The sequence below is a fragment of the Trifolium pratense genome, linkage group LG6 (assembly GCF_020283565.1).
Source record: "Trifolium pratense cultivar HEN17-A07 linkage group LG6, ARS_RC_1.1, whole genome shotgun sequence".
NCBI lineage: Eukaryota > Viridiplantae > Streptophyta > Magnoliopsida > Fabales > Fabaceae > Trifolium > Trifolium pratense.
In genome coordinates this window covers 20335219-20356351 of record NC_060064.1, presented here as the reverse complement: position 1 = coordinate 20356351, position 21133 = coordinate 20335219, and the positions used below count along the sequence as shown (strand labels likewise).

The window sequence follows — 21133 nt, the reverse complement described above, 5'->3', positions numbered from 1 at the left end:
AGGGGGGGTAAAACTGCATTTAAGCCTACTTATATATTATTTATACCTATAAAATATCAAATGTATATTAATAGATTAATTTTTGGGCCCTAAAATAATAGTTATATATTGTTAATGTTCATAAAATATCATATGTATCAATAGATTAATTATCTATAATTGTAAATATAGTTCTAATCCATTTTAATCTTTGCATACAATTTGATCTTAGATTAGGATGTTCTTTTTTGACGTTATATACAAAGATAATTATTTTGTATTTCTTGTTCCATTTAATTTAATACAATTGATTTAATATTGGTAATTTATATGTTTATAAGATTGATTTTTTTTTTTATATTATATGCAATTTAAATCAACAATTTTTTTTTTTTATTAAGGGGCCATTTTTATATTTTGCACACTCGGAAACGCCCCTGATAAGAAGATATGTGTAACTTACACTTTTTATTTATTTTGCGGGCTAAAGTAAAAAAAAACGTGGCCTTAATTAGAGAATAGGTGATAGCCACCTATAAGGCTACATCACATTTCATAAACGATGGCCAAACCGTTGCAAAACTTTAAGCCACACTCTTTGGATTTTTGCCATAAACAGCAGCAACTCAATCGTCTAATCCTCGTTTAGTGACGTGGGATAGACCAATGGAAGGAATGATATGCCATAATGTGGACGGGAGCTTGTTGGGTTCTTTAAACTCTGCGGGCTATGGTGGTCTCCTGCGAAATCTTAAGGGTGAATTCATATCAGAATTTCATGCTACAGTGTCAATTAAAAGCATTATTTTCACTAAAATAATGGTTGTGGTGCATGCTTTAACAATTTGTTGGAGAATGGTTACACGAAGATTAATTGTTTATTACATTCACTTCAGGTAGTTAATCTAATCCGCAGTGGGTTCTCTCGTCATCACCGTTTTGCTAATGAGAATTTGAGCAATCGACAGCTTATTACTCGTGATTGGGAGGTGGTTCTCTCTCATATCCTTTGGGAAGAAAATTCGTGTGTGGATGTGCTAGCTAAAATAGGGGTGTAGCGAATATTACATTGGTTATGACTTCAACGCCTCCAAGAACTTTAGCTATAAGCCACTTTTTGAAGATGTTAATGGTGTAATTTACACCCAGGAGTAGTCTCTACTGGTGTTTGTTTTTTCTTTTTCCTTTTCTCTTCATGTAATTAACCAAAAATATATATATTTAAATTTATTTAGGAGAAAGATAAATATTTTTTAGAAGGAGATATTAAGAGTGGTCGAGGAAAAGCGAAAGGAGAAAGATGTATAGTAACCCGTCTTCTTCCTTTGGTTGAACGATCGTTTCGTCGCTAGTCGCTACGGCGGTCTGCCTCTTCCACCCCAACGCGTCTCCTCCTCCCTGTTTCACTCTTGATTTTCAGCTCAGGTGCTCAAATGCGGTCTTTTCAAGGGCGATGAACAGTGAACCGATAAAGGTTTGATTGTTGTATGTAGAACTCTGTTTTGATTGTTGTTGTTTGTTTGTTTGTTTTCATCCGTTTTCAAGCTTCAAGCTTCTGTTTTGATTGTTTGTGTGGGTTGCTGCTTGGTGGTCTTTTTGGGTTCTACTCTAATGGCTTCCACCACCTCACAGTCAACTGTTACCAAAACATTTACTCAACCATTGTCCAATTCGTGCAATATTCATGCATCGCAGTTACCTAAACTTTGTTTGAAAGGTAAGCAAGTCTCAATCAAAATAATTGAAGATGAATATTTGGCAAGTGTCTTAGTCTCAATCCTAAAGGGTCTATCTCTGGTTTCCATGCTAGACTTAAAGGCACAAATTTTAAAGTTTTGGGAAACCAATGCTCCATGGTGTATGGTTTCACTAGGGAATGGTTACTTTGAATTTATTTTTTCATCCATCAATGATCTAAGTGCAATTAGATCCATTGGCTCTTGGAATCTTTCACCAGGTTTCCTTCGGACCTTTGCTTGGACAGCTGACTTCAACCCTCACATTGTGCTGCACACCATCGCTCAAACTTGGATACGCGTTCATGGTCTTGCTCATAAATATTGGCGACCCGCAACATTAATTGTTTGAAATTGCAGGGGCTCTAGGAATTCCTTTAGCGCTTGATGAGGCATAAATGAAGAGAACTTTCGGTCATTTTGACAGAGTTTTAATCGAGGTTGATCTTAATTCTGATCTTCACAAAAGAATTCTTGTTGAAAGGAATGCTTTTGATTTCTGTGTGGATATTAAGAACGAGAAACTTCCCCTTTTCTATAACTCATGTTAGATTATTGTCATTCTGAGCTCATTAGTAATACTTCTTGCATCCTTATTGTGGTGGAAAATTTTAGCTATTTGTTATTATATTGGTTTGTACCTACTGCTATTTGTACTCTTTTTGGGCTGTAATGTAATCCTTGTACGTTTTAGTGTCTATTAATAAAGTTTTGCAGTTGAAAAAAAAAACTCCTAAAGCCGGTAGCGGAACTAGAAAAAATTACATGGGTGGGCTGCAAAAAAAATGAGAAAAAAATTATAATATAGAAATTAGGCTTAAATATCACATTGGTCCCTGTATGTTTCCGTTTTTTTGGTTTTAGTCTCTATATTGTTTTTTTGTTTAAGCAATCTGGATAGCTCGAAACAATGCTAGATTTTTCAGGTGCAGACCAAATTGGATGTCTTCATTATCTTGGATATCTGCTAACATCACTCTTACTGGTAACCAAACAAATCTTACTTCTTCAACTTCTATCAGAGATTTTTCAATTCTCAAAGCTTTCTTGGTTATCATCCACCCACCTAAGCCATCTTTCTTGAAAGAGATTATATGGCAACCTCCTCCATCTCAGTGGATCAAATGCAATATAGATGGTGCTTCTACTCCTCTTGGATCAGCATGTGGTGGGATTTTTAGAAACAACTCTGCAAAATTTATTTGTTGTTTTGCAGTTAATCTTGCTTTGTCCTCGGCGTTTTATGCTGAACTTTGTGGCCTCATGTCAGCTATTGAAATTGCAGACTCTAGAGGATGGAATAACTTATGGATTGAGACAGATTCCATGCTTGTGGTAATGTCCTACAAGTCTCCTAATATGGTGCCTTGGCCTTTAAGAAGTCGTTGGTACAATTGCATGGTGGCTTCTAGGCGCATGAATATCATTGTTTCTCATATTTTTAGTGAGGGGAATCAGTGTGCTGATGGTTTAGCAAATTTGGGTTTATCTTTAAACAGGCTTACTGTATGGTGTGAGCTTCCTCATCAAATTAAGGAAAGTTTTAATTGTGATAGACTTGGTAAACCCTTTTTTAGGGTTATACATGGTTAGGGAGGTTTTTGGCCGAGTCCCCCTCCTTCTTTTTGTATCTCTTTCCTCATCTTATTATATATATATATATTGAGGTAGTAGCCCTTTGCTACTCCTCTTTTTTTTGAAAAAAAAAATGTGATATTTAAGCCTAGAAATTAAATACAAAAATTATAGTCTCAATTGCATATTTGGTCCCTTATGTTTATTTTAGAATTCAATTTGGTCCCTTATGTTTAAAAAGTTTCAAGTTGATCATTTTCGTCAAATTTTTGTTTTAATTGTCAACTTGTCTAATGAATTTGCGTACGTGGATCACTTAGGAAAGTACTATGTGAAAGTTTTAGAATAAATTAACTCAAAATTTAACAAAAAGTTAGAAAAAAGTAATTCAAAATTTAACGAAAAGGATCAACATATGTTGAGATCAATAACATAAGGTACCAACTTGAAACTTTTTAAACATAAGGGACCAAATTGAAATCGAAAATAAACATAAGGGACTAAATATGTAATTAAGCCAAAATTATATTGAAGAAAACCTGTAGCTAATAGCTTATAAGGTCATATTGAAGAAAAAAAATCTATTTGATCACATTTTTGTATGAACGTATAGCTTATTTATACTAGCTCAATTGCTAATTTTACCTAATATTATAAATTCAATCAGCTATTCATTATTTTTTTGTCAAATAAAATCAAATTAAAATTAAATTGTATCTTAAAATAATACTCAACATATACCGATTGACTTGAAATAATTATTAATAGATTATAAACTAATATTTGTACTAATACTTAAACTACTAATATTTGTACTAATACTTAAACTACTGGCCGACTCAATTTCTTAAAAGTAACAATAGCTATAAAGTTCGTGTAATTAAATATTCTTATTGTCTTTTGCTTAAAAAAATTAAACTTTATTTTGTTGAAACAAAATTATTTATTAAATTATGATAATAATCTTTGTAAAGAAATTGTTGATAAGATAAAAAAAATTACTTACCAAAAAATATAAAATAAAATTTTATTAATTCTAATTTCAATACTATAGATTTATTACTATTTTCTTTAATATTTGAAAAATTATACGTTGTTGCTAATTTTTCTAATTTATTTATTATCAAAGATTTTTATGTTTTCCTTTGAAATATCTTTTTTACTATGAACTTATAATTTATGTTTTCAGTCACTACTTTTATAGTGAGTTTTAATTTTCGTCCCTATAAAATAAAATCATTTGTGTTCATCCCTACAAAAAAATTTCTTTTGTTTTTAGTCTTTAATGGGCAAATTTTGACATTTTTTTACATAATATGGACTTATATAGGTTTAAAATGATATATAGACGTAATATAGATCATTTTGAATATAAAACTATCATAATATTGACATTAACATGTCAAAATTTTGTTGATTAAAGACTAAAATATATATATATATATATATATATATATATATATATATATATATATATATATATATATATATTTTGTAGGGATAAAACAAGTGATTTTATTTTACAGGAACAAAAATCAAAATTCGCTATAAAAGTAGGAACTTAAAACATATTTTATCTTATAATTTATAAAGATTTTTTTTTTCTTGAAATAATTTTTTTCTTTAATGACAATTTGAAATTTTTTCTTTTGAAAGCTTAAATTGTTATTTAGGTCCCCGCTTAAAATTAAAAGGCTTAACTACACATTTGGTCTCTTATGTTTATTTTAGGTTTTAATTTGGTCCCTTACGTTTAAAAAGTATCAATTTGGTCCCTTACGTTTTTTTTAGGTTTCAAGTTAGTCCTTTCCGTTAGTTTTGTCACTAACACCGTTTGAACAGTACACGTGTCAGCATGTCCAAGTGCCACGTGTCAGTCCACATATGCAAATTGACTGCCACATGTGACAAAATTGACGGAAATAACTAACTTGAAACCTAAAATAAACGTAAGGGACCAAATTAATACTTTTTAAACATAAGAGACCAAATTAAAAATCTAAAATAAACGTAAGGGACCAAATGTATAGTACCAATGAGTAGGGTGGCTACAATGCCCAAGAGGCCAAGACGTTCTTTCTTTATCCCACCGACTAGCTTCGTGTCACTGTCAAGTGTCCCCCATAGCGGTGCATCCCCCTCTCTCAACTTTATTGGCTTAAAATTTGTTCAAAAGTAACAAAAGCTTTAAAGTTCGTGTAATTAAATATCCTTCTTGTCTTTTTTTACATAGACAATTAGTTATTCCTTCCTATCCTCAATAAGTAGTTTAATTTCACTATGATTACTATTCACATTTTTTTTAATATTATTTTTTAAAATCAAAACTCGAGATGACTGAAATCCATTTAAGTGATTGACATCTCCCAACAAATATTTCTCCATACACATGCTAGAGATCAAACATTTTAATAATACTTTTTATAAGTAAATAAAAATAAAAATTAGTGAGTATATAAGATATTATACTTGTTTACCAACAATGAATTAGTCTGAATGATAAGAGTCTGGGTACCCTTAAGCATGTAATCATGAGTTCGATTTCTGACTCACGCATATGAAAAAAAATTGGTTGAAAGGGAAGAACACACCTTGTGTGCCCCACAGGTTCCGCGGCGGAGATTAGTTATCGCTAACAACGGTGAAAACTTCGTATCAATATCATACTAACAAATTAGACTTATTTCAATGAAAATTTTCAACGAAGAAAGTTTATAACTCTTAGCTCGAATATAAAAATGATGAAATTGTTGGACCGGACATTGTAATCGGGAATCAAACATCAACTTCTATCCAAAATAAATGACCGATAACGGTATGTAAAGTTTTTTTTTATATCAAAGAGGGCCTAAGCCCAACGGTATGTGAAGTTTGGTTTTCACTAATTTATCAATAATACTTCATTTTATTTAAGGCAAATGGTAACAAGTGCCCCTGACATTTTTTAAGATATTAAAAAAAATTATATAATTTTTGTGGAAACATGTAAATTCAACGTATTGAAAATTATACTCTCTCCGGTCTATATATTTGCCTCTTTTATAAGCAAATATACTAATTTGCACACTTATTAAAAAGTTACTATTTTGTTTTGATTTTATGGAAAAAAATTCTATTAAAATTCCTAAAATGACCTTACAATTGTATTTGAACTCTACAATCATGTGAAAAAGTTGAATAATTAATGGGGGTAAGTTGGGAAGAATAGCATTAAATAAAGTTGATTTTGGCACTTTTACTTATATTTGAGACCAATTTTTTATTGATTTTTGCTTATAAATAAGACCGGAGAAAGTAATATTTAATTTTTTGAATAAAATATTTCTTTAAATGAAATGTTTTAAGAGTGTTCCGCGAGACACCCGTTAACAAGACCAAATATAAAATAATTTTTACATTTTATATTCATTGAATCATATATCATATCTCACAACAATCTAAAACTCATATATCATATCTATATCTATAAATTGGACTAAGACAAAAATTATAATAGAAACAGGACGGCATTAAACTATTATTAATAGTTTTCTATATATGGTGATTATCTCTTTAGTTAGAGAGAAACAAGATTCACAAAGCAAGCCACATAAAAAGAACTATGGAAGACGGTGTTACAGAAGTTCGTAGTTTGTTTCCTCCACCAAATCATAATCCAGAAGAGGGATCCAAAAGAAAATATAATGAAGAAAATGAAGAAGGGTTTGTCTCAACAGAAAAGGCTGAAAAAGTGAAACAGAAAGGTCTTGATATAGAAGAAGCAAAAGACAGTTCAAGTGGAGGTGGAGGTGTAATTAGCAACTTTATCTCGAATTTTATGACTCCTTTGAGTCCAAGAACAGGGAAAGTTACTACTGAAGATGAAAGTGGAAATGAGGTGTTTGAGAAAGAGGAAGAGATTGGTAACAATGGTGGAGAAAAAGGGGTCATAAGTAATCTTGTTTCTAACTTCTTTCATAGAAATGAATCTGAAGAAGGTGTGGTGAAAACTGAGAACAAAGAGAAGGAAGATGATGAGGAAATCAAAGGTGGTGAAAAGATTAAGAGATTGAAGACAGATCAGACTGAAGCTAATGGTGGCAGCAGTGGCGGTGGAGGCCTTATTCATGACATTGTATCTCATTTACCTACTTCTATCCCAGGTAAAATCAACAAAAACTAAAAAATTAAGGGTCACTTTGCAAAGTCTTATACTAGATTAATTACTATAGTAGCATTTTAGTTTCGTTTACTTTGCGAAAATATTTTCTATTTTTATTTTTTAAGATATTTATTAATTAACTCGTGTAAGTATAGTTCAGTTGATATTTGGTAGGATCTTGATAGTTCCACCTAAAAAAAATTTGTTCGTTTTATGTGTTAAGGTATTGAATGCACAACTTCCGAGAAAAAGTTTTCATATTAGGCACTATTTAGCATTTTAATTTCCTTATTTTAAATTTGAATCTTCTAATATTAATTGTTAATTGAGCTATTGAAAACTGATTTGGACCAAAGCTAAACCATTTTTCACTAACTGATTTGGACCAAAGCTTACTACTCCCTCCGGTCCTTTTTATAAGGAACAATTTGAAAAAATCACACAGACCAAGGAATCACATTTAACATAATTATTTTCATTTAATACTCTTATAAATTTAAATTTATTCCATATATACCCTTATTTAATTACTCTTTATTCAACTAATTTACTTATTTTTAAATTCTCTTTCATAATAAATAAGGACATAAGTGAAATTGAACATTTAAAACATTTGAAAATTGGTCAAAGTTTCTTATAAAAAGGACCAAATTTTTTGCCCTAAGTGTTCCTTATAAAAAGGACCGGAGGGAGTAATTAACTATATTTTTTGGATTTTTTTTGTTATCAAGAAGTGCAGTGGCTAGAAAATTCATCTTAATGATGAATAAGTGTTTGGACTCTTTATATTATGTCTACCAAATTTTTTGACTGAAATTGAATAACGTTCCACATTTTTTAATCTTTAGCTCAAATCAGTTAAACTATGACCGCATTTTTTATCGAGGACTTTGATGAGAGTTAATTTATTTTATTTATTTGATTGACGTACACTGCATTTTTTGGGCCAGATGATGCAGCTCCTACAGCAGATGAGGCGACTATTTTGATTAACTCTCTTGTTCGTGACTAAGCAGACACATCAAAATGGGATTCTTTTGCAATGTATCATGTATTTTATTTTTTCAGTCCTTTTCTACAGATGTTATTTTTGGGGTGAACTTTTGTATTATGCCTCAGTTTGTACTCTTTATGTTATGTCTGCCATAATCAAAATTAGTAATCTTTGGACTTTGGTCTAAATCAGTTATTGGTTTTTGAAAAGTGTAACATTAGTGACTCAACCAGTTAAACTAGTTGAAGTAAGGATTAAAGGAATTGGAGGTCAAAAATTTAAATTTGTGTAAAAAAAATTACCATAACAATAACAATTAAGTCATTAAAAAAAATTTATTACTTTTGAAAACTGAACTATTTTCCGGCCAGTCAAGTACCTGATAAAGTTTTTTCATCTTCATTTTGTTGGTAGATACTTTTTAATTTAGCATCTATATTTTCAAAGTTATGTTATTTGTACATACAATTTTCTAAATTGTATCTCAACATCTTTTACCATTGAATGTAGGCAGTAGTCTCCAGGTGAGAGAGCAAACATCTAAGAGAGAGAAAATAAATTAAAACTCAAAACCGTGTTCGCTCACTTGGATAAATATGATATTCATATCCGTGTGAATATCCACTAAGCGGATAGTCCGCGAATTTTAAGGTATCCGCGAATATTTAAAGATATCTATGGATAAAATAAAATTTTAAAAAATATATTTTTTCTAATCACCTAAAAAATTTCTTCAACTTCTTTTAATGAAGTAAAAAAATATTAACTCATAATAATATTCATAATTTTACTTTCAATTTAACAACAAAAGTCACAACGTTCATTTACCTCCTTTTTTCCTAAACTTATTGTTTAGGATATAATCTTTTTACCATAATATCATATATTTCTCTTCAAATAAATAATATACATACATTTCTAACCAAAAAAAGTTCATCACAAAGTTTACCGAATGTAAAAGACTCTTTTATTGTAAAAAAAAAACCTCTTTTATATTGAATAAATAAGAATATTTAAGTAATTTTCTTAATTTATTAACGGATACGAATATCCACGGACGCGGGTACCATTAAATTCGCACTTGTATCCATTAAGTAACGGGTAGTTGAAATATCAATTTATTTTATCCGTGGATATCCATTAAGCTATCCACTTCGTGCCCGTGGCGGATTTTATTCGTGGATACCCGCAGATACAGATAATTTTGTCATCCTTATTCAGGAGTACTACTTGTTACACTAACCAACGGTTAGTGAATTTGTCTGTTCACGTATTCCTAATAACAATTTTTGATAAATCAACATGTTGTAGATCCTATAATTATATACAAAATTGAGCTTATGATCTGAACGGTCCTATTTGAAGTCGATGGATGAGATTCAATACACCATAAAACTGCATGCAATCTCTGCAGTAGGAAATCCTGGTCTGCCAAGTGTGGCCCCTTTCTCAACCTTATGTTAAATGCAACGACGGAGCCAGAATTAAGTTTAGGGGAGACCGAATTTAAAAATATAATCTAATAAAAAAAATTAAATTTTAAAAGCATAACATATGAAAGAAATTGTAAGATAAATTCAAAGTTAATAATGCAAATCTTTGTTTTATGGATTTTTTTTTTTAAGTTGAACTTTTTCCCCCCTCCATTTTTACATTTAGTGTAATTTTTTATCTCAACTCGTGTGTTTTGCCATAAAAAATGCAATTTTTTGTGTAAAAAATGTGAATTTTAGTCTCAAAAGAGATATTTTGTAATTAAATTTAATATTCGGGGGTAATAAATCAAATTTTTTTAGTAAAAAAAAACATTTTTAAGAGAGAAAACATCTGTTGAGATCAAGTTAACAAATGTATAAATAGAGCCTAAACGGTGGACTATTTTCATAAGTTTAATAAAATAAGAGGACTAAAAATGAAATTAAACCAATAATATAATAACATATTAATATAAAAAAAAATTGAAAAAGTTTAGGGGGGACCGTGGCCTCTGCTGGTCCCCCTTCTAGCTCCGTCCCCGGTTAAATGGAGTAAATCAGTAGTTAGAAATCTGTAAGAGTTTGTTATTCTATTAGGCAGAAGTAGTTGTGTTATATAAATAAATAGATAGATAGATATTAAGGAGTTTTCCCTCGTATTAAATTCTAAAAACCTTATGAATTAAATCTTCACCTTTGATCCCTGTGTAGTTTCTAACAACACACAAGAAATATATTAAATGACCAATCGTTAGTTGGTTCGTGGTGATTGGCGCTGAACTTGGTAGGAAGGACCACAGTTCGATCCCCGCAACTACGATCGGGAGGAGCTGGAACCACTTAATGGTAGAACTGACTTCCGAACCAGATTAAACTGGTGGTAAAAGTAAAAAAAAATTGTTAAATCCTTCATATGATTTTCTATAATTTTCTCTATATGCAAAAATTGCAGATAAATCTCTGACCACCCTACTTAAGGAGTGGAAAACTATTCCCAATTAGACCAATTTATTGTTGGTTTTAAAAATGAAGTTTAATTCCTCTTAAATGATGTGACTTATTTATCCAATGGTATTTTCTCTGCCGCTAAACCCTTCTTCTTTCTTCCGCCACTAAAACTTGTTCCTCTTTCTTTAAAATCCTTTGCGATTAGACTAGGGTAGTGATGGCGTGATGAGGTCATCCTCCGTGTCATCGTTTCACCCCATTGGGAAAATTAAGCACTTATTGACTTATTTTGAAAAGAAATCCATGAAAAATTATCCCTTTGGTTGTAAATATTGTTTTTGCTAGAATATGTCAAGTACATTCAAATCCCAATCATTTTGATAGGTTTTGCTGAACAAGAATAAGAAAATTAAGGTTTTGAAGTCTTCGCTCAGCGAGCAGCAGCGAGCTGCAGCGAATCAAGTCAGTGCATAAAGGCTCCATGGCGAGCAGTAGCGAGCAAAATCAAGTAATGGTCGCTCAACGAGCTTCAGCGAGCTGTAGCGAGCAAAGTCAGTAAATTCTGGTATGGTAGAGAGCTTCAGCGAGCAAGTGCTGAGTAAGGCAATTAAAAGGCACGTGTCAGCAAACCCTTCTGTGAAGTAACTCGGTCGCTCAGCGACTACTTTGTTCGCTCAGCGAACATGTAATTGCAGAAAGTCTATAAATAGCCGTCAGATTGTGTTTTAAAGACATCAACCACTTTTTACAAAGCTTACACGAGATATTACACTAGTTCTAGGGTTTCATAGAGGTTTTGAAGGTGGATCCATCACAACTTGAGAAATCAAGTGCTATGTTCTTTCCTCTTTCATTTCTCCACTCTTGTTAGTTGATCATGGCTATGCATAGCTAAATCTTTCTTTGTTGGGATTAGATGTAATTAATTTAAGATCATGTACTCATCTTAACTTTGCTATATATGTTTTATTCATCAATCAATGTTAGTAATATCCTTGTTTACTTGTTTATTTCAAAGATTTGGATGATATAGACATATGTTATTTGAATCAAAGATCTAGGATAATCACTTATTAAACTTCAAAGTTTAGACATAGATTTTGAGTTTAATATTTACTTTTTTTTTTTGACTAAAAAGATAGTTTAATATTTACTTAAAGTATTAAAGCTTAATGCTATTATATCGATTAACGATTCGAGATATCGAAAGTTAATAGGTACGATAGATTTCACGGCCTATTCCGGACACGAATACGTTCGATGAGTGATACGTTATAATATTGATTGGTAAATGAAACATATATATCATTAGTTGAGTGATATATGTGAATGAGTTAATAAAGTTTAATCCCAACAATTTCTTTTCTCTGAATTTCTAACAAATTTTATATCACACTTTTTATGTTCCGAAATCAAAATCATTCAAAAACCCTTACTTAAAATCATGGTTATTGTGGATCGACAGTTAATATCGCACTAATCCCTGTGAATACGATATATTAAAAATACTTACTTTTGAGTTGATCTACACTTTATACCGTTCATTGTGCAAAATAATTTGTTTGTTAGTATTATTTTTATTTTAGTAAAAGAAAAACGCGTGAAAGTTTATTAGTAAATATAAGGTGCAAATAACAACTCCTTCGAGGCCCGGCCCAGAAATCCTCAAACTTGCTACGTCGACAGTGAAATGGAGAAGAATTTCGTATTCGTATTCGTATCGTATATATATTCACTTCAACTAGGGTTTTAAGTTCTCTCTTTCACCATATCACAGAACTCGCACACACGCACGCAGGGAGAAACAGGCGCAGCATCCTTGTCATCACATCTGACAAAACACCAAAATGGTTAGTGTTCAACCTAATTTATTTTATTTCTTACTGCATTTCATTTTGTTATTTCTGGTGCCTAATATTTGAATTTTTATTGTATTTTTTCTAATCGCATTATGTGATTTCATTTCATATGCTTAGGTTATTTGTTCTGCTTGATTTTAATTATCTAATGATCAATATATATGTAATTGTGCGTAATGTTGTATGTGTTAATGCAATTGTAAATTATGCAATAAGATTGATTACTGCTTCACACAATTCCTGCTGAGAATCTCATTCCATTTTCTGACTATAGAGATTAATTGTAGACATTTTGGATTAGAAATTGATTTAATGTTTTTAATTTTGATTCATATTTGCCTTTCATAAACATATTGATTGATTGGATCATGTTTAGTCTGGGCTTAAGGTTTCATGTTAGGATTATTATGCTGTGAATTTTGGTTTGGTTTTTGAATTTTGGATTGGATTAACACCAATCCTGCCGTCCACTTGCGGGGGTGCCCATATAAAGTTAGAGCTTTGGAGGAGCATGAAGTGGCACCAGGAGGATTTGAACCTGAGACCTCGAGAGGAGCAAACTCAAAGGTCTCAAGCCTTCATCTAGGGATGTCAACGGCGCAGGGAATGTGCGGGGAAGCTTCCCCGTTCCCCGCCCCAAAGTGCATGCGGGGGAGATTTTGCCTCCATCCCCGTCCCCACGGGGGAATATTTGTCTCCATCCCCATAGATCCCCACGGTTCCCGCGGAGATCCACGGATATCAAATATTAACAAAAAATTTATATTTTTCGATCAAATTATGAGAGTAGTATGACGTTATTTTTGCCTCCATCCCCATCCCCACAGGGATAAAATCTTTGTTTTCGTAGCTCCGAACGGGGCAATCCCCGCGGGGATCCGCTCCACCGGATGCAAATTGACAACCCTACCTTCACCACTAAGGCAAGTAGGCAACCCATGTGGATTTTGTTTGGTAGTCTTTATGATTCATGTCTAATAGACTCTTTCTTATTCATTTGGAAATGAATTCAGTGTTTCAATGTTCTACACTTCTACTTCTAAGTAAAGCTTGAATCAGTTATTTTTGTTTTTGTCCCGACCATCGATAATGTTTGAAATTTTAATATTCATTTGGAACTGAGTTCAGTTTTTCAATGTTCTTCTAAGTAAAACTTGAATCATCAGTTATTTTTGTTTTTCTCTTGGCCATTGATAATCTTTGAAAAATTAATACCGCGTTTACTAGTTTTAATCCTAAAAATTCGATATCTGCTAACCGGCTCACCCAAGTTTTATTTTAATTTTGTATAATAAAAATGTACAGAGATTCATAATGTAGGATTATTTCCTTTGTAACCTTTGGAATTTTTTTTAGATGTACTAGGTAATTTATATAGTCGTTCTTTGGTTCATTACAATCCCTCAAATCAGTTGTTTAGTTTTCTTGGTTAAAGAGTGTTATGTCTATCACAGACTTGACCTGCCTTTCTGGCTCATACCGGTTTGGTGAATTTGGAGTTGGATTCTTATGTGGCATGCTTTCATTGGCCTGATTTTGGATATCTTCTATTTTGTTTATTTGGCATTTTATATAGGATGTAGAATATCTTGAATTTTTTCATCATAAACTAATTATAGATTTTCTCGTGTATTTCAGGCAAGAGGGTTGAAGAAACATTTGAAGAGGCTCAATGCTCCGAAACATTGGATGCTTGATAAGCTTGGTGGCGCCTTTGTACGAACATCGTTCCTAGGCTTTGTGTTGCTAATAATAATTTATTTTTCATCTTAATTTTCCATTTGAACTCATGCATTAAATTTTTTGTTGTACAGGCACCAAAGCCATCATCTGGACCTCACAAATCAAGGGAGTGCCTGCCTTTGATCCTTATCCTCCGAAACAGACTAAAATATGCTCTGACATATAGAGAAGTAATTGCCATCTTAATGCAACGTCATGTTCTTGTTGATGGCAAAGTTAGGACTGATAAGACATATCCTGCTGGTTTTATGGGTATGATCATTAGACTTAAATGACACATGAAATTTATAATTTTTTATCGTCAACTTTTACTTTGACTAATTGAACAATGAATGCAATTTTCCAGTGTTTTTTCAGTTTGACAATGTTAGTATTTAGACAATATAAGTAACTAGGTATGTGATTCTAAATTATCGTTAGAGATTATCTTGTTCTAATCTAATTCTGTTACCACTTCTAGATGTTGTGTCTATTCCCAAGACAAATGAAAATTTCCGTCTCCTGTATGACACAAAGGGTCGATTCCGTCTTCACTCTGTAAGGGATGATGAGGCAAAGGTCAGTCTAATCCTTCACAATATCTCTAATTTGTACTCAAAGATAAATTGTTTCATAATGTTTTTTTTTTTTTTTTTTTTTTGCAGTTTAAGCTCTGCAAAGTGCGATCTGTTCAGTTTGGACAGAAAGGGATACCTTATTTGAACACCTATGATGGGCGCACCATCCGATATCCTGACCCCCTAATTAAGGCTAATGACACAATCAAACTTGACTTGGAACTTAACAAGATAACTGATTTCATCAAATTTGATGTGGGGAATGTTGTTATGGTGACTGGAGGGAGGAATAGAGGTCGTGTTGGTGTCATCAAGAACAGGGAAAAACACAAAGGAACCTTTGAGACCATTCACGTCCAGGATTCCGCTGGTAATGAGTTTGCAACCCGGTTGAGTAATGTCTTCACCATTGGCAAAGGTACAAAACCATGGGTGTCTCTACCCAAAGGCAAGGGTATTAAATTGACTGTCATTGAGGAGGCTAGGAAGCGGATTGCTTCTCAACAAGTGGCAGCTGCTTAAATTTTAATACTTTATATTGTTTGGTAATTTAGCCATTTAGATTGTTTATGAGACTGTTTCGCGGCTAGATTGTTTGAATCACAATTTTGAACATGACTTGATGTGAGTTCAATTTGTTTGAAAATCTATGTTGGATGACATTTTTTGTTCTCAATTTTGTCTTCCAGTTGTATTAGAATTGAATTACAGTATAAATTTATGATTTGACTATCATATAAGAGAAAGCTTAGTCTCTTCAATTTGTGTTGGTGGGTGTTCTGGTCGCTGTCTTCATACAACTTGAAGGATACTGTGTGTCTTATGAATAGCCTTGAATGTGAAGGGATTGAATCAAATATGTGAACCAGATCAAAAGTAATTCTGAATCAAAATTTTAACTATTGAAGTTTCTGTCCTGGTTGCAAACTGTAACGCCCCAAAGTCCATGCTGATACATTCAATGTCTTAACCGTAAAGGCACAGCACACCGCCTTTGTATGCACTCTCGGAATGGTCAATCATCTGTGTCAGCAAGCTTTTGTGCTTCTCTTGCTAAAATGTTTTGCTTAATCTTTATCAAATAACCACTAATCGAACAGACATTCAACCAATTAGGGTTCATAATAAAATGAATGTCACTTATAGCACTTAAGCACTTGTAAAGGCATACGCGTGAAGACCAATCGTTGGTTCAGTGGTGATTGACATTGAACTTGGTAGGGAGGATCGCGGTTCGATTCCCCACAACTACGATTGGGAGGAGGCTAGAACCACTTGATGCTAGAACTGACCCTCAAACAAGATTCAACTGGTGGTGAAAGTAAAAAAAAAAAAAAAAAAAAAAAGGCATACGCGTGAAGAGAGAAACATTTGGTCAACACTTCTTTCCAACTTTCCATTCTATCTGCATTTCAATCATTCGTCCAAGTTTTTTCCGGCTTCAAAATTATTTATTTTAATTAGTATTTATTTTATATGATTCGCCTAGATACATGAAAACTTATAAAAAATATGGACTCCATATTATGGAGCACTCCTCAACCTCTCTTTAAGGTTTGTTTAGTTTATAAAATAAAAAAAATATTGGTTTCTTAAGATTAGAAAAATATGTTTTCTTTCGTAAAATAATTTTGAAGCTAATTTGTGTTTGTTTATAATATCAAACATCAACTTTTATTCCTCTATTATTTACCACACTTGTTAAAATTATATAATTTCAACTTCTTTTTACAAGAAAGTCATATTATTGCTAAGAAGCTACTAAAGTAGATTTTCATTATAATAAAATTACAAAAATATGAACCGTGATTATTCACCAAAATGTCCCAGTCTAGTCTAGTCTAGCTTTTAAAATGCACTCACATAAACGACATTTTAACCTCAGAAAGTGATTGAAACAGAATCCAAAGCCTTCGTCAAATCAAAACACATTGGCTTTCAATATTAAAAGACTCGATAATAAATTTCTTACATGCCATAATAAATCTTTATTTTAGTGCATTAAACTATACTAGAGAAGTGCTAATACAAACACAAATGCACTGAAAGATAAACCAACCAACCGCTATACAAGGGGTCCACACCACAATACTAACATTATAAATGAATGAATCGTATTGAGAATATTCGTGTGAAGAATATGTAGGAAAAGAAAAATCCAAATAATATTTAACAAAAAAAGAAAAATCCAAATAAATATCCCCTCTTACTCATTATTCCTAAATTGGACTAATACTATGTCATAAATTTAATTTGTATGACGGTATCAAATATAAAAATAAAATTAACATATGAAATTTAAGGATTGAATATATTTTTACTCCTGTTCGGGGAGTTCGGGGGTCAATGCTCCAGGACTATAAGAGAGGGAGACACCACATCTCCACCTAAAACTTTAAGGCATTACCCCACCAAGCAGAACCACGACTCTAATACCACTTGTTGGGAAGTCTAGGGGAGCTCGGAAGAAACAATGGGCCCAATGCTCCAGGACCACAAGAAATAGAGACGCCGCATCTCGACCCAATAAGGCATTAGGTTAATGAGTCACCTATCTTATAAATCCAATATTCTTCCATACATAGTCGATGTGAGACTTAACCACTCAGACTTGAAACCCAACGATTGCTTATATAAATCATTTCAAATTTTTACACTAGCTCCTACCAAAATATCATTCAACTTTTGTTTGAATAAAATAAAAAATTCAAGCAAATATCTTGAATATATCATTTTTTGCAAAATGGGAGCATATAAAAAAGAGAGATGCTCCAGGATCACAAGAAAGAGAGATGTCACATCGCCACTCAAAACCTTAACGCATTAGGTTAATGGGTCACCTCTCTTGTAAATCCAACATTCTTCCATACATAGTCGATGTGAGATTTAACCACTCACACTTGAAACCCAGCACCTCCTTATATAAATCATTTCAAATTTTTACACTAGCTACCTCCTACAATAATATCATTCAACTTTTGTTTGAATAAAATAAAATATTAAAGTAAATATCTTGAATATATATTTTTTTGCAAAATGGGAGGATATAAAAAAAGTACACAAATGGCATTGTCTTCTTCTTTATTGCTTTGTGCAGTGGCAGTATTCATTTTGTTGTTTTGCTATAAGTCATATATTAAATATTTTTTTGAAGGGTATGATTCATTGTTCCTTATATAAAAAGGAGCCACCAAGGAATAGAAAGATATCTGCTCTGAAACAAATGAGAAACTGGAAGGGCTGGAGGTGTTTCAAGAGCCTTACTATCCACCCTTTTAAGAGTATCCTTAGTAAAATGAATTCAAATTTCAGATTCAAATCTCAAGGTAAGTAACAAGCTGCTTATGAAATATGTATGCATAGAGATATATTGGTGTGTTATTACCAAAATTTAACTATATAAGTAAGAATTGTCTCGATTGACTTAAAACACTTGCAAGACTATTTGGAAGAGCTTATAAAAACACCTTATTTCCTATCCATAACAATTATTCCCACGATTCCTCCACTATAGCTTATGAAAACTGCTTAAAGCTTATATAAAAACAATTATTATTATCTTTTGTTATAGAAATAACTTTTATTCCCATTCTAAATCGACGCTAACAACGTTACAGCGTCCGTTTTTTGGCATTTAGAGTCTGCTTTGGGCCAAAGCTCCATAGCAGTCTTTTGTTATAAAAATGACTTTTATATAAAGCACTTACTTAGCTTGGACACTTTTAGCGTCCACCACGACACAGACTCTAAATTGACGCTAATAACCTTGTAGCGTCCTTTTTTTGACATTTAGAGTCTAGTATGTGCCGACGCTCGAGAGCAGTTTTGTTGTAGTCATTTATCTTTTGTTATGGAAATAACTTTTATATAAGCACTTAATTAAGTTGTTTATTCCAACATAGCCTAAATTGATTAACTTGTATATGTTTTGTCATTGATCCATTTTGTTTACTTATGGCCTTGATTAAATACAGGACACAGAAATGGACTTGTTAGTCTTTATAAAGACATGGAGTCTTGTAGAGAATATGCAGATATTCAAGTGATGTGGAAAATGATTGAATCATCATCTCCTCAAATTGCTTGCAAGAAGAAAAAGATCATTAAGCCTTCTTATTGGATGATTTGTTTCAGGCCAACATGATTTTTTTTATCTTCAGCAAAATGGGAACTCAAAATTTGTATCTCAATTCATTCCTTCATACCTCAATTTCTATCATGTCAATAGTTTTGTTACCATAGGAAGTGAAAGTGAATGAGCAGAGTACAAATTTGATTCTCCTTTAAACACAGAATCTGATAGTAATCTATATTTGAGTTTTTTGTTTTGTTTCCATAACTTTCAAGTTTCAAACATCTGAGACCATCATCATGAACTGGAAAAAAATTCATTGCATTTCCACAATACTAAGTGATCAATAAAACTGCATTAAGTATTTTGATCAATAATCCAAATGACATAAATCATGAAATGGATAAAGTTGTGGTTAGTTTGCAATGTTGTCAATTGCATATCGCGTAAAAAAGCAGTTTGTTAAAATTCCGGTATGCAACAATATCGCCGCAATAGTCGTTATTTGGCAACATTTTATATTAAACAGCATATCACGGAAGAATAACAATCTGTTCAAACCAGCATATTATGAGTGTCGTGTTCACAATGTTTTTTTTTAGGGTCATCAAAGCATCCAAACACTTGACACATTTATAGAACAAATCATATCCATAATTCAGTTTGGGTTATCGAGGCATCCCATATTCCATCTTGCAGCGGCAACTCTCAGTCTATATTTGCATTCAGGGTCATTAAATCACAACAAATTCATCCCTTCTATTATGAATGAATAGAATTAAATTCATATCGGGCAACCTTTAAATTATAAGTAAATTGACAATGCTTCCTTTAGTGTCGTCGAAGCATCCAAAAACTTGAAACATTTTTAAAACAAATAATATCCATGAGTCATCGAAGCATCCGAATACTTGAAACATTCTATAATTGCATTTAGGGTCATGATATCTCAACAAATCCATCTTTTATATTATGAATGAATAAAATTCAATTCATATCAGTATCGCATTGAAGAGCAACATACAACTTTTATATTGTGAAGAAAGTTTCATAATGTTTCTTTAAGGTCAACGAGACATCCAAATACTAAAAATTTTTTATGGAATATATAATATATAATACTCATGCTTCATTTCGGGTCATCGAGGCATCCAATAACCCATCTCAAGGCGAAAATTCAAATCCATCCTTATTTTATGAATAAATAAAATTCAATTCATATCAATACCACATCGAAGGCATCAAACAACTTTTACATTATGAAGAAAGTGTTCATAATGTTTCATTAGGGTCAATGAGGTAGCCAAATACTAACAACATTTTATGGAATAAATAATATTCGTGATTCGTTTCAGGTCATTGAGGCATCCAATAATCCTTCCCTTCGGGTCAAATTCAATTCATATCAACATCGCATTGAAGGCAACAAGCAACTTTTAAATTATGAGTGAGGATTTCATAATGTTTCTTTAAGGTCAAAGAGACATCCAACTACTAACAACAATTTATATAACAAATAATATTCATTGATTCCTTTCAGCTCATTGAGGCGGCATCCAATAATCCATCTCATATTTTGAATGAATCAAATTCAATTTATATCAATATCGCAGCGAAGCCATCAAGCAACTTTTACATTATGAGTAAAGAGTTAGTAATGTTTTTTACGGTCACCGAGGCATCCAAATATTAGCAACAGGCAATAATATTCATCGATTCTTTTCGGGTCACCGAGACATCCAATAATGCATCCCTTATATTTTGAATGAATCAAATTCAATTCATATCAATATCGCATTGAAGGCATCAGGCAACTTTTACATTATGATTGAAGAGTTCATAATGATTTTTTCCGGTCAATGAGACATCCAAAATACTAACAACTTTTATTTTATATAACAAACAATATTCATTGATTCCTTTCGGGTTATCAAGGCATCCATTAATCCATTCCTTATATTATCAAGGAATCAAATTCAATTGATATCAATATCCCATCGAAGGCATCAGGCATCTTTTACATTTATGAGTAAAGTTCATAATGTTTTTTTACG

General features: G+C 32.1%; 3 protein-coding genes across 4 annotated transcripts; all 3 read left to right on the top strand.

Annotated features, from left to right (window-relative positions):
• Window positions 1-6726: 6726 nt before the first annotated feature.
• On the top strand, window positions 6727-8613 carry LOC123890228. 2 transcript variants are annotated; one of them, XM_045939791.1, is made up of 2 exons: window positions 6727-7432; window positions 8391-8613. In XM_045939791.1, exons 1-2 carry the CDS (start codon window positions 6892-6894, stop codon window positions 8441-8443), a joined length of 594 nt encoding a protein of 197 aa, XP_045795747.1. In that variant the 5' UTR covers window positions 6727-6891; the 3' UTR covers window positions 8444-8613. The 2 variants fall into 2 exon arrangements, with proteins under 2 accessions (XP_045795747.1, XP_045795746.1); XM_045939790.1 differs by having other exon boundaries at window positions 8382-8613.
• Window positions 8614-12513: 3900 nt separating this feature from the next.
• On the top strand, window positions 12514-15742 carry LOC123889459 (40S ribosomal protein S4-3-like). Its single transcript, XM_045938798.1, has 5 exons — window positions 12514-12698; window positions 14346-14423; window positions 14522-14702; window positions 14911-15008; window positions 15095-15742. Exons 1-5 carry the CDS (start codon window positions 12696-12698, stop codon window positions 15527-15529), a joined length of 795 nt encoding a protein of 264 aa, XP_045794754.1. The 5' UTR covers window positions 12514-12695; the 3' UTR covers window positions 15530-15742.
• A 2376-nt stretch (window positions 15743-18118) lies between these two features.
• LOC123891315 lies at window positions 18119-19295 on the top strand. Its single transcript, XM_045941150.1, has 2 exons — window positions 18119-18333; window positions 18982-19295. The coding sequence occupies exons 1-2, from the start codon at window positions 18165-18167 to the stop codon at window positions 19149-19151; spliced, it is 339 nt and encodes a 112-aa protein (XP_045797106.1). The 5' UTR covers window positions 18119-18164; the 3' UTR covers window positions 19152-19295.
• The last annotated feature ends 1838 nt before the right edge of the window (window positions 19296-21133 follow it).